Source organism: Solanum dulcamara, chromosome 7 (genome assembly GCF_947179165.1).
Source record: "Solanum dulcamara chromosome 7, daSolDulc1.2, whole genome shotgun sequence".
In the NCBI taxonomy this organism is placed as follows: Eukaryota; Viridiplantae; Streptophyta; class Magnoliopsida; order Solanales; family Solanaceae; genus Solanum; species Solanum dulcamara.
The window spans coordinates 17,852,737-17,866,963 of NC_077243.1; the positions used below are offsets into that span (position 1 = coordinate 17,852,737).

Genomic DNA, 14,227 nt, shown 5'->3' on the forward strand with positions numbered 1-14,227 from the left:
ATAGTAATTGTATAAATAACACATTATTATATTTGATACAATCAAACATCTTTATAACAAACTCGTTCGTTCAAATATTTTTTTAGTCTTTATAGTAATGGACTGTTATACATGTGTAATAACATTTGATATTTAGCTCTTATTTGCTTATTATAAACAAAAAATATTTAGAATTTTTTATTTCCTGATAAAAATAACAAAATTATTTAAATTTAAAATATCAAAAATATTCCTTTTTAATAATTAAAAATTAAAGCAAGCTAATTCATCATTAATTAACTTTGATCCTTACAAGATCGAAAATGTTTGTCCAATGAAAAACAAATATGTGCAAATCTTTCAACAATTTATTTAATTGCTGAAGTATATAATGATGTAATATTCTTTGTGAAAGTGAATATAATATAATTAATTTATAAAAACATTTGGTCAAAAATACTAGACCTATTATTAGTTAACTTAAATAGTCTATTTCCATATATGACTTTATGACAACAAAGCATTATTTAGTAGTGTTTCTTTTTCAGGAAAATAAATGTTTAGCAACAAAAATGGAAAATATTAAACTAAAATCAACTAATATTTGAGTAAGATTGTTATAGAGAGCTAATTTTACAAAGAATAAACTGCTATAAAGATGAATATTGTTATTATAACTAAAATGTTATTATAAAGTGATACATTATAACATAAAAAGTTGATTAAAAAAATTAGAAGATCAGTTATTATAATAAAATATTGTTATAAATAATGATTTGGCTTTATCCTTCAACCGCCACGCACTATAGCGTTTTGTGGTAGAGACTTAATGAATTTGATTTATGTAGTAAATTTTAAAGTGTCTTCCATGTCAATGCTCACTAGCAATTTCCCTGATTCGAATAAATTAGGTTTTGAGGCACATTAATGGTACATAAGAAAGCGCACAAATAGTCATTAAGAAATCTTAAATGGCTTTGTTTAACCAAATTTGTTCAATTAACGAATGTATTAGATCATTAAATAATCATTTTATATGGTAAGGGTGAATGCCAAGTGTTACATATAGTATCTCAGATGATTAGACTTTAAAATGCACTAGTATTATATTAATTAATCCATCTCACCATTTTTTTAAAGAAAAATTTAAAACTTATCCATCTATTCCTCCTTATATAAGTTGTAGTAGTTCTGTTCCAAATTCCAGTCTTTTGTGCGGTAACAACTTTAATATCAATAAAAAAAGTTGTCAAATTAACACAAAAATGGCTGCAAATGATGTGCCATGTTGTGAAACTATGTTTTGGGTGTACTTAATTATCTGTGTGTCACTTGTGTGTTTTGCTGGACTTATGTCTGGGCTAACACTGGGACTCATGTCCCTTAGCCTTATGGATCTTGAGGTCCTCATTAAGGCTGGCCAGCCAAATGATCGAAAAAACGCTGGTAATCCTTATTTCGATTCAATAATTAATTTTACTTGCAAGTCACTACTAAAAAAAAACGTGAATTTCCAATGAAAAGTTTGTCAGAAACATTTTTGATGAGTCAAATTTCTATAGGAAGTTTTTTTTTTTTTTTTGAGTTCTAATTGCCTTCTTGATTTGATTCAATAATTCATTTTTTGCTTTGCTAGTGATGCCACTTTGAGTTCTAATTGCTCTGCTTCTAACTGATCACAGAGAAAATTCTGCCCATTGTAAAGAATCAGCACTTGCTCTTGTGTACCCTTCTAATATGTAACGCCATGGCTATGGAGGTATGTTACTAGCCGCGGATCCAACAATGAGTTCACGGGTTTGACATATATATATATATAAGTTTCAGAACCTGCTTTTCAATTCAAACCCCATAATGTTTGAACTATGGATTCAGACCTCACAACGTTTAAATTTTGGGTTTGTCCTTCCCAGTTTTCGAGCTGATATATGTTTTTTTTTTTCGTGAAACAGGCTCTTCCAATATTCCTAGATGCTTTACTTCCTGCATGGGGTGCTATATTAATATCAGTCACCCTCATACTAGCCTTTGGAGAGGTTATTTCTCAGGAATTCATCTTTTTTTAATCATAGGATGGAGCTTATTTCTTTAAATAACTAGTAATTATTAAACTTCAATTTTTTGCCTCCCACAGATTATTCCTCAGTCCATCTGTTCGCGCTATGGACTGAGCATTGGTGCAAGATTGGCACCTTTGGTTCGTTTGCTCGTCATAGTTGTCTTCCCTTTATCTTACCCCATTAGTAAGGTATAGAGAAAATATTTTACAAGTTATATATATATACTGACATTTTACAAGTTAAAAGTTAGTTATGATCAACTATTTATATTTGTTCACTTGGTTGCAGTTGTTGGATTTACTCCTGGGGAAAGGGCACTCTACACTTCTACGCCGTGCGGAGCTGAAAACTTTGGTGAATATGCATGGTAATGAGGTTAGTATTTTGTACCTTTAACTTTTCTTGATTTTAAGTTAGTTCTAAGACTAGACTAGCTCTGAATCACAAATTGGTTAGCAGTCTGAGGTGTATCTTAGATAAGTTATTTATCCTATGCTTTCGTCTCAATTATGTACACAAATAATAAGATGATTAACTCTAGATGATAACAGGCAGGGAAAGGCGGGGAGTTGAGCCATGATGAAACAACCATAATTGCTGGAGCATTGGACCTATCTCAGAAATCAGTTAAAGATGCAATGACCCCAATGTCCAGAGTCTTTTCCCTTGATCTTCATTCTAAACTTACCGAGTATGCTACTCAACTCCGCCAATTTTTTTCCTAGCTAGCATCAATTAGCACTTCATGTTTTATATGTATATGTACAACCCAAACTAATGTTTGATGATTTTCAGTGAGTTGATGACTCTGATTATAAGTAGCGGCCATAGTCGAGTACCTGTATACTCTGGTATTCCAACAAATATTGTAGGCCTAATCTTGGTAAGTTTTCTTTCAGAAACTTTACAAGTAACAATTATCACTCTGCAACATTTTGGCTGTTCTTTTTTATCTATTTATTTATGGTATTTAACTTTTTCATCAATTTCTTTACCATTCATACAACCTCTAGGTGAAGAATTTGATAAAATTTTCTCCTGAAGATGAGGTGCCTATCAAAGATCTCACTATAAGAAGTATACCAAAGTACGATATTGTAATTTCATGCATTTGATATATTATTTTTCTATAATGTACTCCATTTGTTCCAATTTCATGTGTTGATTTTGCTTAGACATGATTTTTAAGAAAATAGTTCAGTTTTCATATGGTCACTTAACTATAGTTATTATCTCAGAAAGTCAGAGAAAAAGTGTTTTTTTATAGATAGTAACGGTTAGTTGAGTGATCATCTGAGAATTCAAACCCGAAAATAGTTGAAACAGAAGTGAATCCATAGTTAAAGTTGACTTAATCTTTATTTAATCTCCTGCAGAGTCCCAGATTCTTTACCATTATATGATCTTCTTAACCAGTTCCAGAAACGGCACAGCCATATGGCTGTAGTGGTGAAGAGTAGAAGGATCACTAAGGAAACTGCAGAAAATGCCACTGCTAAACACGATATAATCAAGATAAATATCCTTCCGCTCAGTCCAATTCAACAACATCAAGCTGTTGAAAAGGGTACGTAATATACATATTACTACTACTAACTTACTTATTTCCCATAACAACATTGTTTTCGAAAAAAACACAACTTGTGTATATTTTTTATCTGGGTCAGATAGATGTAAAAATAGTGATAAATTGAAATACAACAACATATATACCTACTGTAGTCAAACAACTTCTGGAGGTAAATTTAATGATCTTTAATTTTAGGAGAAGAAGTAATTGGTATCATTACAATGGAAGATGTCCTTGAACAACTTCTACAGGTAAAATTAATAATTCATGTTGATTACGTAATTTTATTTTTGTTTCCCCTAACCGGTGATCGATTGCTGATTGTCTGCTATAACTCTTATTTTTCTCCTGGAAGGAACCAATATATGACGAGACAGATGACTATGTTGATGTACACAACAAGTATGTTAGCAATATTAGCTTACAATGTCTTAATTAAGAATCATGATAACATATTGATCTATACAAATTTGCTATTTTTGTCCAGAATTAGGATCAACATTCCTCCGTCGATGATATTTTCACCTAGAAGATCTCCAGGAGCAATGACAACAGGGGCTACTACTAATAAACCGAAGTGGCAAAGTCCGATAGCATCTCCAGTACATTCAAGTGGACATCAAAGTCCCATGTTGCGCTCACCAGTATCCCCATACGTGCAGTCCCCGTATACAATGCCAAATCGATACGCTAATTCCCCTGCACACTTAAATAGTACAAATTCTCCAACCAGATTTTCACGCAGCTCTCCATCATCTAATGATCAGGTAGTTATCATTTAAGAGATATAACGGAACCTTAATTTGTACCTTAGATTTATTAATTAAAATTAAAATCTGTTTCAGGTTTTTGCCAAGTCTTATGAGAAGTTGGACAAACACGGCCTGTAGTACTTGCAGAAGCTTGAAGACATTCTATGGTCTAAGTTTCTCTGCCAAAAATTGAGATGAATTTAATTTAGAGATGCATGTGAGGAAAAGATATTTTATGCTACAGCATGGATGGGACAAAGTCATTTATACAATTGAGAAAATGTTTTTTCACTAACAAGTCTATCACAGTTGAGATGTTTTTACCCTTAAATCGTACAATTGAATTTGTTAACGAAGCTCAAGGACGATCAGGTTGAGATGACCATATTGAACAATAAGATTGTTTATGCTAAATTGCTTATAATTAGATATGATTAAGATAACATAAGGAGATAAATAACAATGAATCGAATGATAATATAAAAATGTGGTTATCCGCCAAAGTGATCACCAAAAAAGCAAGAAGTAATAATATTTGAGAGCTGTTGGTTATAGAACTTGAGAGTAATAGCTTGTGAGTTAAAACAATGTGATGGCGTATAAAATGAAGGATAGTGACATAAAGTTAATTAAACACTAGATAACGCCTTGCATGAATCTCGATCACCCCCGTAGTTGCACATTATCTTCAATTACGAATTGGAGTATGTAACTAATGGAGGGGATCCGGATTATGCAGGAATGACTACACTCTTGAGCCTATCTCGACTTGCCATGGGGATGTGTCCCGGCCTTGTGACACTGGAATTAGATCAACAAGGATGACAGATCCAGTCCTTCAAGAAAGATATACAATGATATCAGGTAGGCTCGTACGAGGCACATACTGCCTTCGTCACATCTGATTTGTCTTCAATTTCCACTTGTCACTATCCAATGTCCAGCTATCAAATCTGGGTTTCGACCTGTATAATGGCCACCTTTTAAATAAAGAAAATACAATTTTTCGAGATGCATTTGAAAATTTTACAGCCACTAGTTTTTGTTTTCTAGATTAAATTAAGATAAATAGAGGCTTGCTTAAGTTTTCCACTAACATATAAACTAAACTATCTTGGCCTTCCAGCCACAAAATCAAGAACTTGATGACATATTAGATCGTAGGGTTCTGCAAAGATTATGCCAATAATTTATTTAAATCATAAACTGCAGAGTCCAATAACATATCCACCTTAAAGTAACATCCACGAGGCTTTTGTAATCAGTCATCTTTTATTCTAAAAATTGTACATCTGCCCTTTCCCCAATTATATTATTCGTTACAAACTTCCAAGAACAGGTGTTGACGAATTGAGCAAAACTAAATTTTGGGATCCACCAAAACTAGAGTCGTGGAAGCTAACAGAAAACAGTTAAAAAATCTATACAGTTAATCCTGCTCGGATGCAACCCGCTGCTTCTTCCATTTATAAGCAGCTTCCAAGAGGTTAAAATTGATCGTTTGCATCCTCCATCTCTATTTGCCTTCTCTTCTTCAGTTTCTTTGGTAGTTTAGCACGGACTAGATTGTCATCCCCAAGCTCACCAAAACTGCTTTCCATATTTAGCCATTCTTCCAGAAGCATTGCTCTTTCTTCTTTCAGTTCAGGAGCCAAATTTCTCAAGTAAGAAACGGCCCTCTCAAAAACATCTCGGGCATGTTGCAGGCACTTCTTCTTCTGTTCAATATCTGAATCCATAGCTGAGGCCTCAAATTTGGCATAACTTATCCACACCTTCAAGTGTTTTGTGCGGTTAAGAAGTCTTTCATATAGTGCTCTTGTTCTTTCAAATTCACCCTCAGAGATCTCCAAGTCAATGTAAGCCTTCCATAGTAACTCTGGCCTATCCAATGCAGGTTGGCCAATTGCAAGCTCAAAAACAGTCCTGGCTCTCTCCGTTTCATACAAAGACCTCTCTAACCCAGTGAATTTGTTTCAAGCATAGCAATTTTCTGGTGACCATTCTAAGTACTTCTCATAAAGCTTTCTTCAACGATCTATGTTTCCAAAATGCAGCTCTATCTCAATGTACTTCTTAAATATCTTGTCTTTAGGAGCCCTTCCAATCGATTCTCCAAGTAGAAGACGTGCCTCCTTCAGTCTCAACTGCCGAATCTCAAACTGGGCAGCCAACAACCAAATCTTTGCAAATGAGAACTTGTGATGTGGAATCAGCTTAAGACACTCCCTGTAGACATGTCTGTCCCTTTCCATGTCTTGTGCATCAAGCTCTTCATATAATGCATAATTAATCCATAAGTAAATGTATCGCTGCCAATACCTCTTCTCTTCAGCAGGAGGACATTAGCAATGGCTCTCTCAAAAACCTCTCTAATCCTCTCTTTATTTCCAATGCTCTCTTCTAGACGAATATAATCAAACCACGTATCATAGTTACGTGGATTCTTCCTTCCTTGATCCTCATACAGAAACCTCCTTTTTCCAACTATAGCATCCTCAATACCTTCCCTATCTCCATACTGCTTTTCAAATGCCACAAACTTGCTGTACAAATCCTCAGCTCGCCCTTTCGGTATGTGATAAAGCGCAAATTTACATATGCACCTTGCCCTGTCTGTCTCCTTACACTTGTCCTCAAACTCTGCAAATGCCACAAAAAACTGCTCATCATCATCTGCCAACTTATCCACAGCCCTCTCATAACAATTCCTTACCCTCCCTATCTCTCCATTCTTCATCTCAAATTTTGCGAAACTAATCCAAGCACTAACTTTCAGATGACACTGCACGAATCTCTCAAAAAATTCTCTTGCCCTCTCTATTTCATTATACCTTAACTCAAACTTAATGTAAGACAACCGCCCTTGCTGGTCCGGTATCCACCCCATCCACCTCTCAAAAATCTGCCTTGCACCGGCTACATTGCCGAGCATCTCTTCCATATGAATATACTTGTACCACAACTGATCAACCCTAGGCAAACGGATAACATCTTGATCCAATACATTACGAGCATGATTAACAAACTTATTCTTCATCTCCACATAGACATACTTCAACCAGATGGTATGGTCACGGCTAAGTGCATCGACTCCAAGTGCACGTTCCCAGATAGAACGAGCACGGTTCAAGTCGTTTTGTGATTCTTCCCATTTAGCATATTTCACCCACACACTCTTGTTCCAGGGGACACGGCTAATTAATGCCTCGAATTCCTTTCACTTGCAAAGGCGGTAATCAGCTACTTCTGTTGGGTCACTGATTCTCTGTTTCGGCGGTCTGATTTCCACCTCTTGACGTTCCCTAGCTTCTCGGAGAATTTGCTCCGCCGTGATTTGGATTGGGGCTGGGTTTTTGTTCTTCACCCGCATAGCTCCAGGAAGCTTTACATCCGTTTCCGAAGCCATGGAATAGGATCTCCTAATCGCAATAATGATTATATTGAAAGAAATTGATTAAACTAAAAAGAGATATTCGAAATAGGAAAATCAAATTCTAACTATAAAATAAAAATTAAATAATAAATCCTAAACATTTCTAGTCTTTGATTTATTTTCTACAATTTTCTTTAATCATTCTTTAAAATTATATAAATTAAATATGATTTGAAAATTTGCTCTTCTTAATATTATTATATTAAAATAAAATATTAAGAAAAATCAATTAACTACTACTTTTTATAAAAGAAATCTGCATGTATTTTTCAGCTTCTCTTTTATTTTTTTAAACATTTTTATGCTCTTTTAATTGCTGTTTTTTCCTTTTTAAGAAAAAAAAACAAATCAAATACAATTTTATAATCTTTCTATTTTTTCCTCAATGTGATGACGTAAATATATATGGGGTGTCTTATTTTACTTTCTCCATTTAAGTAACCTGTTTTATTATTATTATTTTGCACAAATAATTAATATTAGACAGTTTTTAGGTGAAAAATATATTACTCCCTCGGTCCTTTTTTTTATGTGACATCATTTTATTTAGCACGGTGTTTAAGAAAAAAAAACTTTTAAAACTTGTGGTCTGAAACAATTCTTAAATAATTATGTGCTTGTAACTTATTTCATTCAGGGTAAAAATAAAAATTTAAAATTAAATGGTTTCTAGTTATAGTAAGCAAGGGCGAGCCAACTTGTGGTCAGGGGTTCATCTGAAATCTCTTCGACGAAAAATTATACTATTTATACATAGTTAAAATTAATTTTCTATATATATATAGTAGATGCCGAACCCCCTTCGGCTAGTTCATGTGTTTACTTTTTTAAATTTTGAACCCATTTAGTGAAAATCCTAGCTCAGCTATTGATAGTAAGGTGACATTTTTTTTGAAACGGATTAAAAAGGAAATGGTGCCACATAAAATGAGATGGAGGGAGTATTATTATTTTGCTTCTTCTGCTTCTACATTCAAACACATGTGATCAATATTTTAGCCAGTTTTAATATATGTTTCAGTCATGTTTGATTGGACGCATACAAAAAATTGAAAGAATTTAAATGAGTGATAAGAATCGGGTTACTTGAATAAACAAGAAATTAATGTGGAAGCGAAAATAAATAGATTAAAGACAAGAATTGAAAGATATGCGAAACTGAAGAAGAAATTTTCAAATTCAAAAGATGTGCTAAAAATCCTAATTGATCTCAGTATCCAAAAATTAGTGGATTAAAGCTAATTTTTGATACTATTAGAGCCAATTCAAGAATTTAGATCAAAAAAGTGATCTAGACCCCTATTTAAAAGAAGCTAGAGACAATAATTAGTATAATACTAATTATCTTCTTTAATTTACGAATGAGAACCAAAAATATTAAGTTAAAGAATTAATCTTACCTCCTAAGAATTGTTCTTATAAAGTTATAAGATAAATCCTAAGTACACACAAAGTTGCAAACAAGAAAAACTCTCAATTAATAATAATGTTGTCTTCTCTCAAAATAATAAAATCCACCTCTTATATATCGAGAAAAATTTATCTCAAATAGAATGAGATTCAAATCTTACTTATATGAAAATAATAAGTAGAAAACTTTAAATTAGGAAACTTTAAATTATGAAATCTTTAAATAAGGGAACTTTGACTTCGAACATTCAACGTTTTGGGCTGGCTCCCTTTTGGGCCTCATGTGGCCCCAATATTCTTTCTTTGGGCTTGAATTTGTACGCTTTTTTCGTTATAAATTCTTGATTTTTCATTGAACCCCCCCAATTTTAATGAAATTAGGCCAACGCAGATACTATCAATGAGTTTGTTAAATTTGTTTGTTATATTGAAAAAATGATGATTGAGGTTTGTTCTTTATGAGATATGGAACTTATATTTTAAACTTGAGCTTATTTAGCGTAAATTTGAGTATTGAAATTTGAAAAATAAAATTAGAAAAAATTACTTAATTGAGTGCTTTTTAAAAATTAATTACTGATTCTAGCGATATTTTTTATTTATTATAATTTATAGCAATACATAGCAATATTATGATAAATCTACACTTGTATTAAAAGTGAATTATGCATACAATATAAATGTATTATAAGTGTTTTAAAATATATATTATGTTTGTGTAGTAAGAAATTAACATAATGTATTATAAATCTATTAAAGTATGTGATAAATATATTATCTATCTATAAAACTTGTATTATATATGTTTTATAAATAGTTCTCTGCAATATGTATTAAAACTGTATTATAAATGTATTATAAGTGTTCAGTGATTTTTTTTTTATTGCTATAGATGATAAATATTTTCTTAATATTGTGTATTTATGTAAGTTAAACTTTCACACTCATGTACTAGAAATTTTAGCCCATTTTTACATTTAGTTCAGTCATATATGCATGGCTAAAGTTTTGGCTTGAAAAAATTAAATGAGTGTTAAATTAAATCACTTTGTTAAATTTATTGTGTTTTTGATAAATTGATGCTTGTGTTTTGTACTTTATGATATATGAAATTTATATTTTAAATTTGAGCTTATTTAGAGTATATTTGAAGGTTGAACTGTGTGTTGAATTGTTAAAATTTTAAGAACAAATTATCATTATTGAGAAAATCACACCATATATTTATTTAAGAGTATATATTACAGGTTATAAATATATTATTTTATAATTATCAAGAATAAAAGTTTAATTACAGATTTTAATAGATTCGAATTAAATTAAATTACATTTAATTTTATTTATTAATTATCAACATTCAATAAATGTAATAGAAAAAATAGGGGTACATTCAATTTGAGTAAATCTTTTATTACAATCTAGGTATTTAATTATACTTACACACATTTCCTAAAATGCTAAGAACTAGTCAACCTTTTTCCACATCATTCTGTCCAAAGTTTTCTTCTTCAATTCATTTTTTTGTTTTTTTTTATTATTTCATTTTGCTTTTGATATTATGTCTAAAAAATCTAGAATTTTTCTTACTTCTAAAAAGAGTCCTAGAGTAGTCGAATAAAGCAATGAATTGATTGATCCACCAAATTTTGAGTTACTCACTCAAATATCTGTATGCGCTGAATCAGTTGATGATCTGGTAAAAAATTTTTATTTGAATTTGTTGAAAGAGTATAGTCTAGCTAACAAGAAGTAATTGAAACAGAGCAGAAGAAGAGAAGAATGAAACAGAAGAAGAAGAGAAGAGTGAAACAGCAGAGAAAACGTGTTGATCAACCTCAATGTTGATATACAGTGTATTTCTATTTACACAAGTAATTGATAACTAACTAATGATAATTAGACTAACAAATTATAACAAACTCTTAACTAACTTCTAACAAACAGTAACTAACTCTAACAACCAGTGAGTGGCACTAACTATGTTGACAGATATACAGTGTAGTGTGTATTTCAATAGAATTAATGGATGGTTTCTTTTAGTTCCACTCCTATGCTTATTTTTGCAGGGAATTCCTTATGTGATGTACTAGAAGAGCATATCTTCCTGCTATGCAGCATCCCATTTTCGGCATGCATTTTTATGTGTGGCACAGAGGTATTCTAACCAGTAACTCTAATATGCAGTGATTTGATGTATTATTCTGGACTTTTAATATATTAATTTTTTGTACTTTCCTTTTGGTGCATATTCTTTGTGCTAGAGATTAACGATACTAATACTAGAATAGACAAATCGACAAAAAAATTGGTGAATATGATAATGTGGCAATTAAAATAAATTTAACAAATTAAAAGGGCCAAAAAAAGGGTAAGATGGTAGCCTCTCCATTATTGAATAGGTACGACCAATCCATTTCAATGGAAGATTCAGATTTCGATTCGAATTTTTTACAACAAATTTTTCCTAAAAAAGCAAAGAATATTCGATATGAATTTGGTATGAAGTTTTTAATTTTGTATCCATAGTTCAGTTACACACTCATTATATATACAGTCTATATAATGCACAATTTATTGATGATATTAGATAGAAATTTGGTATGAATTTGATAAGTGGAGTGAGAGGTTGTATGCCATGAAAGTCCAGTTTACATACCCATTATATGCACAACCTATTGATTATTTTTTCAATGAATTTGGTATGAAGTTTTCAATTTTGTATTCATAGTCCAGTTACATACTCATTATATACACAACTTATACAATGCACAACATGCTGGTGATATTTGGCACGAATTTGATATGTAATTTTATATGAATAAGTAATTTGGTATGAATTTGATATGTCATTAGATATGATTTTTCCCCTCATTTATTGTACCGTAGAAATAAAGTTATAGAATGATTACATACCAAAGTTGAGTTTTGTGTGAACCAGTTGAGTTCATTTACATATAGATTATATATACAAACTATTGATTATAAGTTGGTATAATTTTAATATGAATATTGCGGGTTTGCATCAAGCCATCAATATTAGTTGTACCTTAGAATTCTAGTTATATACTCATTGTATACATAAAATGAGTTTGTTTATATTGTTTATTGAACTATTGGAGTCCATTTACATACAAATTATATATTCAAACTATTGGTTATAAGTTGGAATGATTTTAGCATGAAGATTGCAATTTTTGTATTCATATTTTGGGAGTATCCAACATCAAAATAAATTGACGAAACAATTAGCGAAAGCGAGGTAATCGGCACTATTACAAACAAATTTGGTGGACCACATATTATAAGAGAAGTTGTTACAGAGACACAAAAATTTCAAGGGCTCAAACCAAGACCAAGACCAAGAATGAACAAATAAACATAAAAGATCGTCGCAAATAGCTTGCAAATCATTTTTTTTTTTAGAGTACTTCTGCTTAATTTTTTACTACTATTTCATGAAAACTTATTAATTCTATTTTTGACAGTGAAATGACTTAATCAGTTTGAATTTTTATGTATGATATTAATTCTGGCGACTCCAAAAGCAGGTATTTGTGCACTCCCCCAATGGAGATAGAGTTGGAAAAAGCCAATGCACTGTAATTCTTGCGTCTATTTTTATATAATTTATGTGCAATAAATATATTCTCAATATATAATGTATACACTATATATATATTTTTTAAAAATATCCCTCAGTAGAAAGCAAGTAAAGATTTAGGCACAACCATTCATGTATTTGGATAAGACTACTACTCCTCGTTTACAAAGTAACACAAATTCCATGAGAAGAATAACCAAAATTAATTAGCTAATATGGAAACTCTCATAGGTCTTCAAAACCCATATCTCTTTGTCACAAACTCATTTCCTCCATTGAATAAAAAAATCCCAATCCATTTTCATAAAAACATAAACAGAATTCCAAACATCCACCGAACCACATGGAAATTGAATGCCGAAGCAAAAGGCTTCGGCAATGGAAAACTCGAAACTTCAAAAAAAGATAACAGAAGGAACAACAATGACGACAACGACGAGAAAATTCCCACGGAAATATGGGAAAGGATTATCGGAAGGATTCTGTTTTACGTCGGAGCTCCGTTGGTTGGTGGTGTGATTTTGCTGCAGATTATCGATATAATAAAGCAGCAGAAATTGTTGGATCTGCCAATTTGGTTGCCATTTTTGACGACGTTTATCACATTTGGGGCTTCAGCACTTGGAGCTGCTTATGGGACTTTGTCAGCCAGTTGGGATCCGGAGAAACAAGGGTCGTTTATTGGGCTGGAAGAAGCACAGAAGAATTGGGTTGATATGTGGGCTGAAGATGGTGCTGATGATGAAGAAGAAAATAGGTGGATCAATTAATTAAGCTCTGTTAATTAAGAGATGTAAAATAATGATTGTTATTCCTTATTTGAAAAGGAGTAATTTAATCCAAGTTTTTCTTTTCTTGATTGTTGATTGGATGCGTTTAAGTTATATTCCATATTTAGATACACATAATTAGATGTATCTAATTCGCATGTATCCGAGATACTTATATTTAGATGTGCTGGATACATATATCCAGAGATCAAAATATGTTAGGAATTGTAATATTGAAAACTCACCGAAAAATAAGTAATTAATCTCTAAACCAGTGAATTTTTTATTGTTTACCCTTTTTATTAATACACTTTTCTTATACACTCATATTCAATTTTTATACAATTTATATATACATTTCATATTTATTTCATCTCTTCAAGTGTGGTGCAAAAGAGAGGCCTTAACAACAACAAAAACTGGGTTTTCCTTCATTTCTCCAATTACTGAGTGAGAAATTGAAAAGGGGAAGCAATATCGGGGTCCAGTTTGCAATATTACGTATCTTACTATAGGTTTGTGGGTCCAGATACATTTAGATACATCCAGATATATTCATATATGTTTTAGATACATTGTATTCAAGTGGATTCGCATGTATCGGAGATACATAACAAATCTCGCTCGCCTCTCTTGCCTCTCTTCCATC

General features: G+C 31.8%; 3 protein-coding genes across 3 annotated transcripts; 2 read left to right on the forward strand and 1 right to left on the reverse strand.

The window, feature by feature from the left end:
* The first annotated feature begins 1,210 nt into the window (after window positions 1-1,210).
* LOC129895499 (DUF21 domain-containing protein At5g52790) lies at window positions 1,211-4,653 on the forward strand. The gene is made up of 13 exons (XM_055971222.1): window positions 1,211-1,425; window positions 1,662-1,738; window positions 1,932-2,015; window positions 2,114-2,227; window positions 2,328-2,414; window positions 2,591-2,730; window positions 2,835-2,922; window positions 3,053-3,126; window positions 3,416-3,606; window positions 3,805-3,860; window positions 3,965-4,011; window positions 4,097-4,376; window positions 4,455-4,653. The coding sequence occupies exons 1-13, from the start codon at window positions 1,245-1,247 to the stop codon at window positions 4,497-4,499; spliced, it is 1,464 nt and encodes a 487-aa protein (XP_055827197.1). The 5' UTR covers window positions 1,211-1,244; the 3' UTR covers window positions 4,500-4,653.
* A 980-nt stretch (window positions 4,654-5,633) lies between these two features.
* On the reverse strand, window positions 5,634-7,755 carry LOC129895673 (uncharacterized). Its single transcript, XM_055971408.1, is given in 3 exon segments — window positions 5,634-6,565; window positions 6,568-6,705; window positions 6,708-7,755. Coding segments are annotated over 3 exon segments (1,212 nt in total). The 5' UTR covers window positions 7,735-7,755; the 3' UTR covers window positions 5,634-6,518.
* A 5,155-nt stretch (window positions 7,756-12,910) lies between these two features.
* On the forward strand, window positions 12,911-13,674 carry LOC129895110 (uncharacterized protein PAM68-like). The gene has a single exon (XM_055970761.1). It carries the CDS (start codon window positions 13,024-13,026, stop codon window positions 13,576-13,578), a length of 555 nt encoding a protein of 184 aa, XP_055826736.1. The 5' UTR covers window positions 12,911-13,023; the 3' UTR covers window positions 13,579-13,674.
* Window positions 13,675-14,227: the final 553 nt, after the last annotated feature.

What these genes read in the sequence shown, in the direction of transcription:
- LOC129895499 (XM_055971222.1), top strand. Translation starts at nt 1,245, where the DNA reads ATGGCTGCAAATGATGTGCCATGTTGTGAAACTATGTTTTGGGTGTAC. An exon ending in AAATGATCGAAAAAACGCTG is followed by an intron (nt 1,426 to 1,661) that starts GTAATCCTTATT and finishes AACTGATCACAG; the next exon opens with AGAAAATTCTGCCCATTGTA. An exon ending in ACATCAAGCTGTTGAAAAGG is followed by an intron (nt 3,607 to 3,804) that starts GTACGTAATATA and finishes CTTTAATTTTAG; the next exon opens with GAGAAGAAGTAATTGGTATC.
- LOC129895110 (XM_055970761.1), top strand. Translation starts at nt 13,024, where the DNA reads ATGGAAACTCTCATAGGTCTTCAAAACCCATATCTCTTTGTCACAAAC.